At 40.3% G+C, this 19,726-nt stretch overlaps 1 protein-coding gene across 1 annotated transcript in view; it reads right to left on the bottom strand.

The window, feature by feature from the left end:
• The window catches only part of JAKMIP1 (janus kinase and microtubule interacting protein 1), a 165,222-nt gene that overhangs the window by 87,371 nt on the left and 58,125 nt on the right, over positions 1-19,726 (bottom strand). The window contains exons 4-8 of the mRNA XM_074991717.1: positions 13,722-13,931; positions 12,778-12,897; positions 4,719-4,865; positions 3,620-3,760; positions 1,751-1,810 (exon numbers count right to left, since the gene is read on the bottom strand). Of these exons, the coding sequence (XP_074847818.1) occupies positions 1,751-1,810; positions 3,620-3,760; positions 4,719-4,865; positions 12,778-12,897; positions 13,722-13,931 (678 nt within the window). The remainder of the gene's footprint in view (positions 1-1,750; positions 1,811-3,619; positions 3,761-4,718; positions 4,866-12,777; positions 12,898-13,721; positions 13,932-19,726) is intronic.

Here is a 19,726-nt window from a genome sequence, read left to right as displayed (position 1 = left end):
GCCGCCCGCATGCTAATGAAGCGCTGAATATGCATTTCAGCGCTTCATTAGTAAACTTCGAAATGGCCATTTGCATGGCCATTTCGAAGTTTGGGGCACGTGTAGACGTAGCCAAGGTGATCAATGATAAATCTATTGACATGGTCAGAACGATAGTAGAGCAACCGAGTAGAGCAAACCTTGTTTGCTTTTGGAGTCAAATTGTTCCAGATCTGATTTTGATGAGCCTGAGTAAACAGCAGCACCCATAATATGCTATGCGCATTCCGGAGAGAAAACTAGGCATTAGAGAATAGCAAACAGCCAGAGGGTAGGCAGGAAAAGGATGCCATATGAGAAGAGAGAGTCAAGGCAATTAGGTGACTTTACTATGATTTGGTAATATACAATTATATTAACACAGTATCATAGAAGCTTCAGCCTATCACATTCCTTCATTATTGATATTTATAATATCACACAAAACGGCTATCTCCATCTCATTAAAAAAATGAAATAGTGGACTACTTTTAATAAAAACAAATATTTTATAATCCCAAAGACTACTGTTTAAACGAATGCTAGGGATTTTTATTGAACAATATTGTACTATTTTAATAACAAACATATGATCAGATACATAAAGATGATTTTTATGTTTAAAAAGCTTCACTTTTATCTCTGCCACAATGTACTTCCAAGTATGTTATGAATGATAAAATCTGGTGTAACATCAATGTATAGCAGGCTTTTGCAAGTCTTCAGGATTTCTTTGAAACTATTTCCTTCTGTAACTTCTACCTTTATCAGCTATTAGCAGCATTTATGGATTCCTTTGAACTTATTTTCTGCATGCAACACAACTGCAAATTTACAAACATGGTTTAAAATATTTTTAGTAAGACTCAGACCCAAAAACATATCTAAAGTTGTTCTTTCAGAACCTATAAACTGTAACAGAGAAAGTAATAAAAAAGCGCCACCATGAGGACATAATGAGTGTGCCATCGGATTATAAAGCAAGTGTTATTTCAGTGTAAAGCAGAATCACACTAATTCTCACTTCTGTTAGCCCAAAAATGTGCAGTATGTATGTGTATACACACACACACACACACACAAGCATGTTAGCAACTAGCTCTTCAGGAAAGGTTTCATAATGGATTTCTTAAACTACATTACTACAATAAAACAATTAGAATTTGAATGAATAACATTAAAACAAAAGTCACAGTTGTCTAAATAAGTGAATACCACATATTTTCTTGTTTCATTTTTGCATTCAATATTGCATGTCGATTCAAATTTAGTTACGCTCCATTTTACTGCTTAGAGATCAAATACTGCTCGAGTTAAATTTCCAAAGACATATAGGACTACATTTTCAAATGTGATTAGTAATTTGGGGCATCCAACTTGGGATACCATAAAAGAGCATGATTTTTAGGATGTACTAAGCACCAGCCCTCAGAAAAATCAGATTACTTTTAAAGTTGTATCAAGTCACACTTGAAAATTCTCGGCATGGTGACGACAAACAATTTCATTATCTTTTAAGGAGTATCATCTTCCTTTGTGTCATAGAAAACTTTGGCTAGAAACATTCACTTAGGGTGTGTTAATTATCACTAGTTAGAAATAAGGAGCAAAATCCTGACCCTAATCAAGTCAACAGGAGTTTTGACCTTGACTTCAATGGAGTGTATATTGTTCCCAAAAAGTCTGTATGGCATTTGCAAGATACAGAATAGCTGGTGCACCAGACTCTCACCTTTGAAGGTTTCAGACTTTTCCTTTTTGGTTTCTTAGGGCGTAACAACCGTTCTCTTTCCTAGAGTAAGAGAGAAGGTTTTATTTGTTTATCATGTATTCAGATTACATATGACCAAAGGAAACATCATTAAATGTTTTCTTAAAGCATGAGACAAAGTTACAAACAGTAAAGACTTTTTGTACTATTTCAGCAAGAGCAGAATGGATATTTTCCCCTTGAAGCCCAGGAACATTCAGCAACCTACTTCACTGGTTTATCTTGAAATTGGCACATGAAGATTTGTAAAATACTAGGGCAGAGGTTTCTAACAGTTCTTTTTTTCTCTGCAGATTACAGAACCACTCATTGAGAGGCAAGACTGTACCCTGCCCTTCTCAGGCCGAAGGTCAACAGCAAAGGCTTGCTCTACTTTATTAAGGTAAAGCCAAACTGCAAAATACATTCTGACACGGAACCACATATATGAAGGTATTTTCTGTTTGCTGTGGCTTCTCTAAATCAAAAAGAAGCACATGTAAGTTGTTTAGCTTCCTAAGGGCAGAACTGGTAAGAATTTAAGACATTGATTATTCATGTTTACAAGACTCAGTTCTGAATACAAATTAGGAAGCTCAAGCATAAATTTGTTAGCTTCTGGTGAAACATATATCTCACCTTGTGCCTTTTTATAGCATCAGCTTAGAAGGTTGTAACAACTCTACACTGTCACATAAGGTGGTTACCTAAGAGTTTTAGATCATGTGATCATTCAGCCACAGAATATCTTCTTGGTCTTCAGAGGGGGTAGAGAATGTAATAGTAGGCGGAAACAAACAAGAGGGAGGGAAGGAAAAAATAACAGGTGGGTCCTTCCTCCTAACTTCTTTTTTAATTGTCCTTTACTTTGCTAGCCCCACCCCCATCCTAATTCTATTAACCTTTCCAGCTGTACTCTCATCCACCAATTTGTGTCCTTCCCTATGAGTGTTTCTGTTTTAAAAGGATTACTGTGATGTTGAATTTCTAACTCTAATTGCTGCTAAAGAAGCAGTCCCTCATCTCCCAACTTTGAACTACATCCTGCTGGAATGTGGACCTCTTCTTAATAATAAAACCCAGAAAGTGGAAGAACAGTAAACCACCCATGGTAAAATGCTTGTTTTGAAATGGTGGAGGAATCCTGACCTCCCAGCACATGGTACCAGGAGAGAAAATTTGGGAACGTACACAGCAATTTAGCATAATGGTAGTAACCTAAACAACTCCTTTAATTCAGATGGTTCTCCAAAGCATTTTACAAACTTCACCTTCTCCTCAAGGCAACAGCTTCTGAGGTGAAATGTGGCAGGTGTTTCACATTGCCCAGCAACACAGCAGGTTAGAGCAGGAAGTGAACAATACAACTGGGGGAGTTTTAGATGCATAGGAAACTGGTTAGGACACAGATCGTGCCTGCCCCTGTCCTGCAAACAACAGTATTGTAAGTGCTTTGACCATGAGCAATCAAGATGTCAGTGTAATGGCTCACTTCCCCTAATAGCATGATGAGAAGCTGGATCACTAATGATGCGAACGAAAGCACTGCTTGATGAATCTTCAGCACAATTGTTTGCTGCACCTTGGAAATCAACTCTTCAGGTATTCACAAGGTAAGTCTGAGTTATGAGCTCACCACTTGGTATGGTGGCAATAAGACCATAGGTGTGCAATGGAAACTCATACATTTGCTACAAAGAGGAAGAACCAAAATGCCAAAGAACTCTTCTGCATGTTATTACACTGTTCATTTTAACTGTACTTAAACCAAATTAACTTGAATATTGCTCCCAAATGCTAGGATTGAATGTTGGGTTATGCACATGTATGTACTGAACAATTTGATATTACCACTGTGAGATCATCAATAACATGCTGTTGCTCTAGGACTTGCAGTTTCAGGAATTCCATTTCTTGTTCCTCTCGTGTGCTACTGAGATCGTTCAAAGAAGTGTGCCTCTTCAAAATCGGCTGTGCGGATAACTTTTCTTTCTGCAAAAATAAAATTTATTGTTAATGCAACCAGCTCTTAAATCTCTTCCTGAAACACGAAGTAAAACCCTCATCTCTGATACACTAACATGATTTTTTTTTTTCAGAAATCTGCTCCAGCCCAGCAAAAGGTCCTTTTTCCACCAAGAAAATAGTGGTAATTTAACACATAAAATATACTCATTATGTCTCACTTGGATGTCTAAAACTAGGATGGAGAAAGCACTCGAGAATATACCCTGAGCCACAGAATAATTCTGAAGAGGGCCTTTTCGACCTCTAGTTTCTACAGCTCAAATTCAGCTCTGACAAATACATACATGCAAAACCCCTTGGTATGTCAAGGTCAGTGCTAGCCCTATATTTTATGCTCCCCCAAATGTACTTTATACATTAAAACCACAAAAATTCTTAATCAATTTTATTTAATAAATGACAGACCATTCAAAATTTCCCAGGGCTTTTCCTGTGTACCAGGGAGAGCAGCAGGGTTGAAAGTGCTGGCCAGAGTGCTCACATTATGGCACTGTTCAGGAACACTGACTTTAGTAGCACTGTGTCTGCACTATCCCAAAGTTGCCCACACAAGGTTGAATTTAGCACTACTGCTGTGGTCAAGGAGTACAGAAATCAACTTTAACTGCTCATAAAGTCAATGGAAGGGGCTTAGTGATGTAGACTCATTGGTTATAAAAGCAACTAAATGCGGCTAACTTCAAAGTAACCTGATAGTGTAGACCAGTCCTAAACTACTAAGAGCAGCTGCTCTTACAAAGTAATCTCTGATGCAAAACAAAAAAACAATCATATAGCTCTTTAAAGACTACCAAAATAATCTATTAGGTGATAAACTTTTGTGGGGAAGACCCACGTCTTCAGAAGAGGTTTTGTGAAGATACAGACTAACACGGCTACTTCTCTGTGACTAATCTCTGATACGTATGTGCTAATTGCTTACCATTTCTGCATTTTCCCTTGTGAGATTTTTAATTTTTTCTTCCATCCTCTGGATACACTGCAATATGTCCTCATTCTTTTTGGTCATCCTCTTGTTTTTCTCTACAAGGGGCTTCAGCTGTCCTTCTGTCTCCCGAGAACGTTTCAGCTGCAAAGGAGGAGAAAATATCAGTTAATCATAATCTGAGCTACAATGACCTGCAAGGAAGATTTTCACTTCCCCTTTATTTCTCTTTCATTCAGTCATTCATTCAAAATATGTCTTCTGCTTACATATTGCTGCTGATCTACAATGTATGCATCTAAAAATTTTATAGCCATAGTTTGTTACCACAAGTGAAATTAACATGGAAGTCAATGCAGGCTTGAATAAAAATCAGTGCCAGAGATGCAGCATTCACTATTAACAGAAGCACTTTTGCAGGGGCTGCAAAATGCCCTCAATTCTAAGGATGGACTTTGTCATTATACGTCATATCTTGTTGTTGGAACGCACGCAAATTTCCCATGGTCTACAAAAGCATTTTCTCAATAAACTGAGAATCTTTTTATTCATGTGCTTCCAAATGAGCTAAGAGCCCTTTCCTAGAGAATGAAATATAATAGTTACTTTTTACCCATTTAAATATCTTTTACTGGAAATATACCACATTCCCGTTTTTTAAGAAAATTATACTTAATGTCTGATTAGCTAAATCAGGGAGTCAACCAAAGGGCACAGATTCAGTCTCAGGGTCATGCTGACATTTTCAGGTGCTCAGTTTTATTCCTATGTTTTTATAATGTCAGACTATAATCTCATTACTGCCCTTTCCCCAATTTTTGAGATTTGGCATTTTTCTAGTTTTATTTCCATAATCCTTTGACTGCTCTGTTTTCCTATTTACTGATCATCAAAAAACCTCTCAGTTAAAGCCCAGTGTATATTAAACTTCAGGAAGATAATGATTTTCGTAAACATTTGTTTCTTGTTTCAGATAGGGAAATATATAAGTTCTTGTCAAAAGAATCCAAATACAGCCATTTACAAAGTGCCTCCTCATATGGCAAAGCCGGCTTTACCTTTCCTAAGACATCTTAGTGATTATTTCATTCCAGGCATTCAGAAGCCTAAGTCATATATGCCCCACATCCCACTATAATATAATAGACCCCAAAGATTTCAGACGGCAGTATCTTAGCATTCCTTAAGGGTGTGAAGAAAGGCAAACAGGACCTCCAGGGACGCAATCCAGTTACTGAATAACATTTTCCTCCCAACACACACCCCATAAAAGAAAGAAAGAAAGAAAAAGTAATGACTAGCTAGACAAAAAAAACAATGAGATCGTCAAGATCACAAAGAACATTTGTTATCCAAGAGTAATACTAGGGAAATTACTTAAAGCAGAATATCACCTTATCCAGGTTAACCATACCTGTCTGTCTTATGCTAACAGACACGAACGAGTAAGGATCATGCAATATGATCCGAAAACCACTTCAAGACAGTGGGAATGGTCACACTTCCCCACCACCCATGCATGCCCCCTTCCCCCATGCCCTTAGACTCAGCACCTATGAAAGTACAGCTTAGAATATAAGAAATTATTCTATGAGAAAAGCTATAGAAAAAGGGCATAATATGTCTCACTTCATCAAGTTTTTATACTATGGTAGGACCATTAGCATCATTAGTCCTGATCTGCATGAAGGCTAGAGTGTCCAGTTTCTTTAAAGTGGCCTACTGATTACCCTAACTGAAGAAGCAGAACATAAGGATTGCATCAGTGCTCTGTCACAATACATATTCTCTTAGAATATACATAAGAATAATTACTTACTGTAACTGTGTCTCTTCAGAAAGTTGATATGCACGTGTTCAGTTGCCAGAGCCTTTTGTCTAGCTATGTCTGCAGAGGGGCAATACTCATTCCCCACACCTCTGACCTCTTCTCTGGCAGTAATGAATCACTGCCCCAAACCCACCTCAGTTTCTTTGCACTGAAGCCCATAAGAGGAGACTCCGATGGAGAGGGGTGGTGAGCATATCCCAAACCAGAGGCGGGCCTTGAGTCTACCAAAACAGGGATTGCAGGACTGCCCATCCAAGGCCTGGGTCCACTATGGATTATGGGGTAATGGCATAATGGTCCATAAACCTATGGCTGGATGACCACGTGGCCATCCTTCAAATATTCAGTATGGAAGTGCCACTGAGGAATTCTACTGATGTCACTTGTTCTCTTGTGGAAAAAGCCCATATTTGCTGAGAGGCTGTAGCTGAATCTCTCTCACACAATCTTAAAAATAGCATATTATCCATCCAGAGATGATCTGTGTGGAGAGACTGCTTGCTCCTTCACATAGTCTGCGCATGAACGGGCAAGGCAAAATATGAAACGTTTGAGTTCTTTCTATACAAAAGGCTGGCCATCCCTTGGCATCCAGAAATTGAGTTCTTCTAGGGAAAAGAATAGCCTAGAAAAATGTACATACAACTACACTGACTGATTCAAATGAAACCGAGAGAATACCTTGGAGAGAAACTTCGGTTGTAGTCATGGCATTACCTTGTCCTTAGAGATCTGAGCATAAGGCAGCTCAGCCACTGAGGTCTGCAATTCACACACCTTTCTTGTCAAAACCATGGCTGTTGAAAATGTGGTTTTCTAAGACAGGAGGATCAGGGAACAGAATACAAGGGGCCCAAATGGAGGGGCCACCAGAGCCACATTTATGTCCTACAAGGAAAGGAATTCTCAGATCAGAAGATGCAAGTGAAGAAGGCCCTTCAGAAATCTAATCACTGGGGAAAAATGACTTCCTCTAAACTGGAGTATGAAACACAGATATAACTGTCAAATACACTCTCAGAAAACTGAACAAAAGACACAGTTTCTGAAAACACTGCAGGTACCTCAAGAAATCCTGGATGGAAGCCACAGTTAGCTGGGACTCATGGGACAAGAACCACAGCAAAACCTCCACTTTACTAACTAGGCTGTCCTAGTGGAGGACTTCCTACTATTGAGTAAACCCTGTTGGACAGCCAACAAGAACTGCCCTTCCTGTTCATTCAGCCAGGTAGCAGCTACACAGTAAGGTGCAGAGAGCTGATCACAGTATGGAGGTTGCAGCCATAGTCTTGACTAACTAGAGCAAAATGGAGAGAAAGCATTAGTATGGGTGAGCTAAACCAACAGAGCAAGGAAGTCTGAGAAACTGTGCTGTTCCCACCACATTAGAACAATGAGGATGGCCTTGGTCCAGTCTCCCTTGATCTGGAGGAATAAACAGAGTAGGGGAAAGGGATACAGAAGAGTCAACTGCCATATGGAAGGCATTGTAATGGTGGCCTGGACTGAGGCCCACAACAGAGCAAAACTGGTGACATTTTCTCTTTTCTCACCCCACAAACCAACTGATTTTGGAGATGCCCCACTTTGGAAAGATGACCTGGAGGGACACCCGATATAAGGTGGGTCAGGAGACAAGCCTGCTGAAATGGTCCACAAAATGATTTTGCGCATCTAGCAAGTAGACTGCTATTGGAGCGCATCTTCTTCAATACAGAATTGCCACAGGCTGACCACCTCCAAGCAGAGTCACCTGGAACGTGCTTCCCCTTTCTTTGTTCACACCATACATTGCAGTGGCACTATTGGTAAGTATATGAATCACTGAATGTCTGACGCAGTCCTGGAAGGCACAATGTATTGTGGATAGCCCAATTTCCCAGTATGTTGATATGGAGGTCCCAGTAAGCTAAAGGCACTGCACTGGCTTTGAGTCCAAATGCATCCACCCACCACACACAGAATGGAAGCTTTGTTAACCACTGATTTATTTGGAGAAGACCATACAAAGACGACTTCTGGGCGCACATTGGATAAGGATTCTCACCAGTGCAGGGAGTTTAGGACAGGTGGAGGAAGGCAAACCAACTGTCCTGAGAATGCAGGGCACAGAGTAGATCATCCTGAACCACGTCTGAAGAGGGTGAAGGTGCAGCCTGTTGAACTGGACCATTATGAAACAAGCAAATATGTGATGCAACAGGTTCAGGCACACATGGGCTGTCATGGAGGGCTGAAATTGAAGACTACAGCAGAGCTGTTCAATTACCTGGGAGGAGCTGATCATTTGAAATGCCCTCGCAGAATTTAACAGGGTCACAGTGAATTCTATTTTTGAACGACAGCCCAGGCTAACTTTCAGTTGTTCAAAGCGAGTCCCAGATTAGACCCTCCTTTCTGGAGCCACTTTTCAGTAAAAATCATTGAGGGATGGGACAATGTGAATTCCTTTCCTTCTGAGATATGTTATGACCAGTGCCATGCATTTGGTGAAGACTTGTGGGGCAGAAGAGAGACCAAACTGAAGAACAGTGTAGTAGAAGTGGCATTCTGCCACAAAATGAAGACATTTCTTGTAGCTCCACAGAACTGCCACATGAAAGTAGGCATCCTGAAGGTCTAGAGAAGTGAATCACTCATTCTGAGACAGCACTGGGAGAATAACCAAATGAGTGACCATGCAGAATCTCAAATGCTTAATTAATTTGTTGAGGCCATGAACTTTGAGACTGGATCTCATCCTGCTGTTGGATTTTGGTATCAGGAACAGCTGGGAGTGGAAGCTGTGCCCCTAGTGTTCCTGCAAAATTCCCTCCACTATTCCCAATGTTAGCACAGAACTGAGCTATTGAGTGGGCAGTGTCTTGGGAGAGGGACTGCATAGCCCAGGGGTGTCCAGCAGGCAGCCCTTGGGCCAGAATTTGACCTGTTGAGCCTTTTTTAATCCAGCCTACAGAGCCGGCTGCTGTGGCAGGACCAGCTTGTGGGGTGGGGGGGGTGGCAGCTGCCACAGAACCCCGGCAGCACAGAACGGCCATCAGCCCCAGAGCTGGCAGCAGAGCCCTGGCATCCAGAGCGCCTAGTTGCTGCTGGCCCTGGGGGGCAGAGCCCTGGCTGGGGTGTGAAGACAGCAGCAGAGCCCCAGCAGCCAGAGCAATGAGCCACCGCTGGCCCCCAGGTCAGAGCCCTGGCTGAGGCACAGGGCTGGCAGCAGAACAGTTTGGGGTGTGAGAGAGGTTAAGCCTGGGGGTGGGTGGGGGACAGTTTTAGGTTGCAATGGAGGTGGGGGTTAGGCCTGGGAGCTGGGGGTGAGGAGCGGTTTAGGGTTGTGAGGGGTGGGGTTCAGCCTGGGGGTGGGCAGGGGACAGTCTGGGGCTGTGGGAGGTCTTAGGCTGGGGGCAGTTTGGGGCTGTGGGGGGGTTTAAGGCTGGGAGTGGGGGCAGTTTGGTACTGTGAGGGGTTTAAGGCTGGGCTGGTGGTTTGAGTCTATTTTATGTTCAGCCCCCCAGAGCACATAAAAGTTTGCCATGTGGCCCCCAATGAAAAAAGGTTGGACATCCCTAGGAAACAGACACACATCTCCAGCAGCACTTTGGAACAATTTGTATAGTGGAGGTGATGAGAGCCATTGAACAAAACTTTAAAGCCTATATATGATGGAAATTACTTCAAGACAAGGTACTACAGGATCCCTAGCTCCAGTACCCCCAGCATAACTCATGATATGTAGCCAGAGAGAATGAAATAAAAGTGGGATTTTCAAAAGTTCTCAGTGTTGCCATAACTCTGCATCCATTTCAGTCAGTGTGAATTTTGCCATTAACGTTAACTCAACAATTGTTTTGATAATGGCATAGAGAGTACATTTACAGAGTTTGCAGGTGATCCCAAGCTGGGAGGGGTTGCAAGTGCATTGGAGGATAGCGTCATAATTCAAAGTAAGCTGCACGAACTGGAGAAATGGTTTGAGGTAAACAGGCTGAAGTTCAATAAGGACAAATACAAAGTATTCCACTTAAGAAAAAAACATCAATTACACATATACAAAATGTGTAATGACTGGGAAGGACTGCTGCAGAAAGGGATCAAGGAATCATAGTGGATCACAAACTAAATGAGTGAACAGAGTGAAACCGTTGCAAAAAAACACAAACATCATTCTGGGATGCATTAAGAAGAGCATCATAAACAAGATACAGGAAGCAATTCTTACACTCTACTCTGCATTGATTAGGCCTCAATTGGAGTACTCTGTCCAGTTCTGAGCAGCACATTTCAAGAAAAATGTGGAGAAATCGGAGAAGGTCCAGAGAAGAGCAACAAAATGATTAAAGGTCTAAAAAAACATGACCTATGAGGGACAACTGAAAGAACTGTTTGTTTAGTATGGAAAAGAAAAGACAGAGGGGACATGATAGCAGCTTTCAAGTATCTAAAAGGGTGTTACAAGGAGGAGGGAGAAAAATTATTCACCTTAACCTTGGATGATAGGACAAAAAGCAATGGGCTTAAACTGCAATAAAGGAGGTTTTGGTTGGACATAAGGAAAAGCTTCCTGTCAAGGTGGTTAAGCACTGGAATAAATTGTTTAGGGAGGCTGTGGAATCTCCATCATTAGAGAAATTTAAGAGCATGTTAGATAAACATCTGGCTGGGATGATCCAGGGTGCTTATTCCTGTCATGAGTTCAGGGAACTGGACTCAATGACCTCTTGAGGTCCCTTTCAGTTCTAGTATTCTATGAGATTCTGTGAGAACAGAGTTAGACCAACACTGGATGCTTTTGAAACTTGCATCCTAACTATCCAGCATGATGCATTTCTTCAATTCTCCTCATTTCTTTTTATTTCTAAGTTGCTCTGTCTGACTCACAATACCTCTACTTATTTCAAGAGTTTCCCTGGAGATAGGCAATGGTAGATTTTTTCCATTAGAAAAAGCAGCTTTGTCGTTCCTAGGCAGCATAAGAAATTCACAAAACAATGGTGGCATTGTCAAGTTTCATTACTTCAAAAAGTAATACAGTAAATTAGTTACATAAGTTACATTCACATCATGGTGCCATATGTCACCAAATGGTGCGTGCAAACTGCCACTCATAATTTGATGCACACTTTGTATAACAATCACAGAAAGTTTTGAAGAAGATGAAAAGGAAGAGGGATCACTTCAGAGCCTTTCTTATGTTAAATTTCCCACCCTTTGAAAAAGGAAAATGACTTTTACAAGGAATATCAGCCTGCAGAGCAACAGATTTAGGTTTGAACCCTGCAAATGCTCCATCCTTGTGCACAAAATGAACCATTCCTAGATAAGGAAAAGCACCCAGAAAATGGCATAACACCATTTTTAGTCTACACCACCATTTTCAAAGTCCTGGATAATTAGCTACCATAGTGTTAGACACCTTGGAAATTGGAAAGAGGAAAAAATATTCTTGGGAAGGATGTTGGCAATGGTGAAGAAAGAAATGGTGAATTTGCATGAAAATTAATTAAACATCTTAACATCAGCTGATGATCTATAGTGAGGTTATGTGGGGCATAAAAGGGACAGTTTCTTCCTAGAATATATATGTATTAAGTAAAATGAAAAAAGGTTAGTTTTTAAGGAATCTCATAAGAATTAAAGAAAATAAAACAGAAGTTGAACCTCTTTTGTCCAGCACTCTCAGAACCCGACCAGTGCCGGAGAAGAGAATTTGCCGGACCAAGGGAGGTCAATATAGCCTAGCACATTACTATCACATTCACTGCTTATTATGATTGTAGAACACATTTAGTGGGTAAATTACAGCTAAATAACAGCACAGAACACTATGAGCCAGGGGATGGTGGCTGTAATAAACTTTATGGGACCACAGGAAACTTGGCCACACACATGAAAAGTGATCATCCAGCTAACTAAAATCATGCCAGACTACAGATGTTTCCAGATGATAGAGTTCCAGATTGGAGAAGTTCAACCTGTAATGAATATATGAGTCAAGCTACGTGCAAAGAATGTATGTGGTGACAGGATATACAATAAGGGGACAAGAAATAAGGAAAAGAAAAGCAACCAATCAGGAACATTTTTTAAAAAAATCTATAAATTCTGCAATTTGTCAGTTTGTTAGCAAAAGGGAAATAAGTTAAAATCTGCCTGAAAACACAACTTCTCCAAGTACTACTAAAATATTGTCTTGCAAGTCACCATCTGTGTTATCACTAATTATTTTACCAATTCATTTCTTTCATCTGCTAAAAGCGTATTTCTGTCTTCCAGCTTCCGTATTACAGCATTCAGTTCAGCAATTTTTAGTTGAAATCTCCGTATGTCTCGTTCATCCATATGCTGCTCCTTTAAAAACACACAAACCAAAAAGGGTTTTTTTTCCTTCATATATTAAACAGAAACATATACTTAAGATTATAACAAGCAGAGTTATAGAGACTGTAGAGAATATCTGTAGGTGTTTGTATCAATTGGAAAATATTTTCCATTGACACAAATGATTGCAAATACCTAATAAGAGCTACATGGTTGCGGAAGCTGAAAAGCACAAGCAGCCAACTCTAAACTACATCATGTAAATAATTAAAATAATAACTTTAAATTATGAAAGTAAGACAAATTACCCACATTCTTTGTACTGGGCTATTTCAGTCTCATGCCAGAATGCACAGCACTGTGCAATAGTATAGTATACTTGTAATAGTATAGCAATAATACTGTGCATATAAAACAGAAAACAGTACAGATATGAAAAAGACTAAGTGCAAATTCCCTTTTAATGTTAACTTATGTTGTATAGAATAGTGCATATTCATAAAATAAATAAATGTCTGAAGGAAACAAATGGTTCATGGTTACAATCAAAGAAAAACACTTAATCCGTCATTACTTACAGGTGGTAATTCCACACTGTGGCACATTTTTCTAGTTTAAATAGCCTAAACTCAAATGTTTTAAGCATTTGTTGAAATCCAAGAGGTATGTGAAGTTTTTCATACTGCAAATACTTTTACTACAACAATGTTATTAATGCAACGGTGCTATTAGCAATGCAATGGTCCCTTGGCAAGGATTAAGCATAACTCACAATTCCATGGTTTCAGAGTATCCAGAAACACTGTGAAAGCAGATACAGTAACTGACCTAAGAAGATTATCTGCTTCTCTTACCGGACTTCCCATCATTTCAGAGATATCGCCTACTCCAGCAGGAAGTTCCTTCTTGGGGCTACCATGGTACCGCTCTGCCTCCTTTACTTGGACAAGTTGTTCATCCAAAGCTTCTTTCTGAAGCAGCAGCTTTTGTGCATGGCCTGCCTGGACACCAAGATCTTTTTCCAAAGCCAAAATCACTCTGTCTTTGCCTTTGATCTCATCCATCTACAAGGGAATTCAGAAAGAGGGTAACCCCTGAAACATTTCCAAGTATTTACAACAGAGCAGCAAGCAAACCCACAAAACAGAGTTCTGCTCTCAAAACCACAGTGGCCACCTCATTGTGACTCTTCAAAATCAAACTCCATCTACCAGAAATAAACAAACATTCTTTTTCCTGCAAAAAAATTTCCATCTTCCATTTGCTAAGGTCTCAATCCTACACCCATAGAAATCACTGCTTATTTAACTGAGGTTGGAATAGGTCCTATGTGGCAAAATGCTGGAAGCTAACAAATGAGCCAACACTCATTGTTAGACACTACTCAGCTTCCCTAGAGAAGGCTAACTGAAAATATGCAACTAATTAGCCGACTAGGTTAATGAACAAATTAGCCATCAGATGAGGACAACAAAAAAAAGAAAGACACTGGAAGTGGGGGGAGGACCTAGGCTAGCTCAGCCTACCACACACTGAGTCCTTAAGGAAGGGAGATGCCTGTTTCTGCTTGCCCCATTTGGAAAGAGCCAGACCCTGCAGATACTTTACTGCACAAGACTCTACACCCATAATAGGAAGATAAATACATTCTCATAATTTGCTCCCTGGAGTCTGAGACATTCCCAGGGCTTGCCCTATTATACCCTACATGAGTATATAAAACAAAGAGGAAAAACACTCTCCATTTGAGGAGTCAATTTTGGAGGACCAAAAAGAACTTTTCTTCACTATATTATGGGACAGTCAGTCATCTGTGGTGCAGAGGAACCAGAGGGAGCAAATGCACCATTTCAATCACCCCTAAGGCTTATTTTGAGGCTCAAGTGACACCTCAGCCTCCTGCTGCCCGTCTGTATAAGAGTGAATTTCAGACATGACAAATCTATCCATAGACAAGCGCTATTAATTCAACATGCATACATGTAATCTTTAATTCTTAAATATACCTTTCTCCTTGTCATGAGATTAAAACATAGGCTACTCTTTGCACAGCATGACAAAGGAAATGTTTTATGTCACAGTTTCAGCATGTCAGGGAGAAACACTGCCATAAATCCTGTCTATATTTACCTAGATGTAGCGCCTCCTTTGTTGCCAGCACTTGCTGGTACTGAATACCGGCACTTTGGCAGCCTCAGCCACGGGATGGGCTGAGGGGTGGAGGCAGGGAGTGGGTGGATTGTAAGCCCCCCCTCTTTTTTTTTTAAACCAAGAAAGCACTGCCTAGATGTGTTGCTCACACATTGAATACTGTCAGCAGTAATCCACTGGATGTGCCTCTCACAGCTTCAGCTACATTGACTTTGGTAACACTCCAAACACCAGGGGAAGTGACAATCTCTGCCAGTTACTATAGAAACAGATTTCTTACCATGTATGCTAACAAAAGTGCCATATACTTATTAGGAGTCTGCTACATGCTCTCTTTTTCCATTTATTGCCTCATTTCCTACCTTCCCCAAAATGTAAATCCAGGACAACATGAAAAACCCCAAAATTAAATCTATGATGTTATATCATACATGTAACATTCTTTATCGCAATCCCATATAAAAAGAACATTAACTTTAAACAGTCAAATGTTCAATAGGAAATGTCAGAATTAAGGTTGTCCTTACAATTGTAATTTTGGTGCCTTGTTTGTTTGCATTACAATGCATACTCTTTATTACATGATCACAAGCCATTTGTTTTCCTCCGGATTCTTGCCTTACTCAGTTCCAGGGACTGAAGCAAGGCTATGCACCCTACTTCAGGTACCCTAGTTCAGACACTGCAGAAATCAGACACTGTGAAGCAAATGAAAGCTGGGTCCTTCGTAAGAGCAAGGACAAGCTTGTTATTAAGAAACTGGACAGGGTCCCAGAAGATCTAGTTTCTAGAACCACCTCTGCCACAGATTTCCTATAGAATGCTGGGTAAGTCACTTAATCATTCCAAGCCTCAGTTTCCCCATCTTACTAAATGCATGAAGACAAATTAAGTAAATACTTGTGAAGTTCTCAGCTACTATGGTGATAAATGTAAACAGAAAAGCTTCTCAGAAATGAAAAAATTGTTATTCACAGAGCAATTTGTACAATGTATATGTGACACCAACAAACCTGAGTTGTTAGCAAGAGGGACTGAATGTGCAACCATAAGGGCTAAAGCCCTGTGCTATAGCACATGAGATAAAGGCCAGCTGGCTCTCAGCCATGGCTGTACAGCAGAGACTTCACTATCCCTAATATATGGTCTCAGTGCCTGTGGGCTACACATACTTTTTGAAGCTGGTGATGACAAGAAACAATAAAAATATATTTTCAACAGCTGCCTCATTCACTGAACACCATCCATCACATGTACTGAACTAGATGGATAAAATAATATCTGATTATGAAACTAAACATGAAGGCTATGGTTACACTGACTCAAACCACCAGCAGCAGTATGCAAATGGACGATCTCCAAAATGCAAATAGCCACTCATTTCCACATCCACTCACCAGTAGACACTGCCGATGGCACAAAAAAGCTGAGTAAATGGGGCTCTCCCAGCAAAACACACCCTTGGTCAGCAGGCTCTTATGCCTAATTTTGTGTGTGCGCGCGTGTGCGCGCGCGCATTGCTTCCTTCTCCCCACCAACTTAATTTTCCATACTTAAAAACTGGTAATTTATTTTGGTGAAACATTGAGGCAAAAATAATCACAGTTCAGTCAAAAATGTTAAACTTAGAGAAAGTTATAAGAAACTGAAAAATATCAGAGGCGTAGCCGTGTTAGTCTGTGGCTGCAAAAATGAAGTCCTGTGGCACCTTATGGACTAGCAGACTACATGCATCTCATGAAGAGGGTCTTTGCTCAAGAAAGGTTATGCTCCAATAAATCTGGTAGTCTAACAAGGTGCTACAGGACTTCTCATTGTTTTTTAAGAAACTTGAAATGACCCCTTTAATTGTCAATGTATGGGCAATTTTACATCAGATTATATTATTTTTAATATAAATCTCTCTCTCTCTCTCTCTTACTCACTCACACACACACACACAATAAGCTCTCATATCCTGTAGTGCATGTTTTATTATGGACAAAAAGAGGCAGAAGAAATTTAAGCAATTCAATACATAAACAGAACAGTGGCACAGTTGCAAACATCCATCTGTCTTATGCTGCTATAAGCAGCACTATCTCCATGTTGAAAAATAAACATATCTGAGGATGGAACAGTAAGAGAGAAACTACTGTCATCTCAGGAGGCTTTAGATTGATAAATTACATCTTTTGATGGTGAAAGGATATTTTTGTCTATTTATTGAATGAATATTCAGAAAAACATTTAAATATGCACTTTGTATCCAACTATCACCTCTTGGATCTTTTCATTTTTATCTGTTTTTAGAGCAAGAGTTAGGAAGTAGCTGACGCAATGTATACTTTAGTGACAGAGGTTAATCCTCTTTCAGCATGTTAGGTCAAAATTTAATTCCTTCCTTTCTTCTGCTGAAGCTTTTCACCTTTGATCTGTCCAGCACTGTTAATGCAATCCTGCTGCTTCCTCACTTCCACAGACTCAACTGGCCCCCTCCACCATCTCCAGCATTTCTGCCTTCCTTTCACCCTGACCAAAACCCAACACAATTAAGAACATAAGAACAGCCATACTGGGTCAGACCAAAGGTACATCTAACCCAGTATCCTGTCTGCCAACAGTGGCCAATAGCAGGTGCCCCAGAGGGAGTGGACCGAATAGGTAACGATTAAGCGCTCTCTCTCCTGTCATCTGTCTCCAACTTCTGACAGAGGCTAGAGACACCATTTCTTATCCATCCTGGCTAATAGCCATTAATGAGCCTAACCTCCATGAATATATCAAGCTCATTTTTAAACCCTGTTATAGTCCTAGCCTTCACAGCTTCCTCTGGCAAGGAGTTCCACAGGTTGACTGTGCGCTGTGGGAAGAAGAACTTCCTTTTACTTATTTTAACCCTGCTGCCCATTAATTTCATTTGGTGTCCTCTAGTTCTGATATTATGGAACAAGCACACAATTTTTTTCTAATTCACTTTCTACACACCACTCAATTTTAAATACCTCTATCATCTCCCCCTTAGTCTTCTCTTTCCTAAACTGAAAAGTCCTAGTCTCTTTAATCTCTCTTCGTATGGGACCTGTTCCAAACCCCTAATCATTTTCGTTGCCCTTTTTTGAACCTTTTCTAATGCCAATACACCTTTTTTGAGATGAGGACACCACATCTGTACACAGTATTCAAACTGTGGGTGTACCTAGGTTTTATATAAGGGCAATAAGCTATTCTCCGTTTTATTCTCTATCCCTTTTTTAATGATCCCTAACATACCATTTGCTTTTTTGACTGCTGCTGCATACTGCATGGATGTTTTCAGAGAACTGTCTACAATGACTCCAAGATCTCTTTCCTGATGAGTTGTAGCTAAATTAGTCCCCATCAGACTGTATGTATAGCTATTTTTTCCAACAGGCATTACTCTACATTTACCCAGATTAAATTCCATTTGCCAATTTGTTGCCCAATCACTCAGTTTTGTGAGATCTTTTTTGAAGTTCTTCACAGTCTGCTTTGGTCTCAACTATATTGGGCAAATTTGGTGTCATCTGCAAACTGCCACCTCACTGTTGACCCCTTTCTCCAGATCATTTATGAATAAGTTGAATAGGATTGGTCCTAGGACTGGCCCTTGGGGAACACCACTTGTTACCCCTCTCCATTCTGAAAATTTACCATTTATTCCTACCCTTTGTTTCCTGCCTTTTAACCAGTTCTCAATCAATTCCAAAAGCTCTTCTAATGACCCCTCAATCTTGGGCAATTCCTCAGATTTGTCACCTACAAAGGATGGTTCAGGTTTGGGAATCTTCCTGACATTCTCAGTTGTGAAGACTGAAGCAAAGACCAGCTTCGTTGAGTTTCTCCACAATGACTTAGTCGTCTTTGAGTGCCCTTTTTGTACCTTGATTATCTACAGCCCCACTGTCTGTTTAGCAAGCTTTCTGCTTCTGATGTACTTAAAAAACATTTTGTTATTGCTTTTTGAGTTTTTGGCCAGCTGTTCTTCAAACTCCTTTTTGGCTTTTCTTACAGCATTTTTACATTTAATTTGGCAGTATTTATGCTCCTTTCTATTTTCCTCACTAGGATTTGACTTCCACTTTTTTAAAATATGCCTTTTTGTCTCTCACCAATTCTTTTCCATGGTTGTTAAGCCATGGTGGCTCATTGTTGGGTCATTTACTATGTATTTTTAATTTGGAGTATAGATTTAAATTGGGCCACTATTATGGTGTCCATTTTCTATTGTCTTCCCATTACATATCAAAACTAATGCAGTGCCATGGGGACTACTGTCCATTCAGTCTAGCACAGTCTGCAGCCTTGAGGAGAAAAAGTTCTGTTGCCCTCTGATATTGTGCATAGTATCCAGATCTTGGCTATGTGTCACACAGACAAGTCACGTAGAAGTGTGCACTGCCAATCACATACATTAGGCCAATGCTCTAGCTACTCACACTTAAGTCAGCTGATAAAAGTCTCTGGGAGTCCAAAATGTACCTGTCAATCAGCTTGGCTTAGGTGTGGTCTCGGCACTTCCATTTCCTCTGGCAAGGGCCCAGGGCTGGGCATGCCAGTTCTAGACCACTGAAGGATCTCTTTTTGCACAGGACTAACTCTTGCCAGAGCTGGTCACACTGAATTTATAGACAATATGCTGGCAGCATGGTGCTGGTTTGATTCCATGGTGGAAAAGGGAAGATGTTCTAATATTAAAGTGACTTAA

The sequence above is a fragment of the Carettochelys insculpta genome, chromosome 4, assembly GCF_033958435.1.
Source record: "Carettochelys insculpta isolate YL-2023 chromosome 4, ASM3395843v1, whole genome shotgun sequence".
NCBI classification, from domain to species: domain Eukaryota; kingdom Metazoa; phylum Chordata; order Testudines; family Carettochelyidae; genus Carettochelys; species Carettochelys insculpta.
This window is presented reverse-complemented; position numbering and strand designations above follow the sequence as displayed.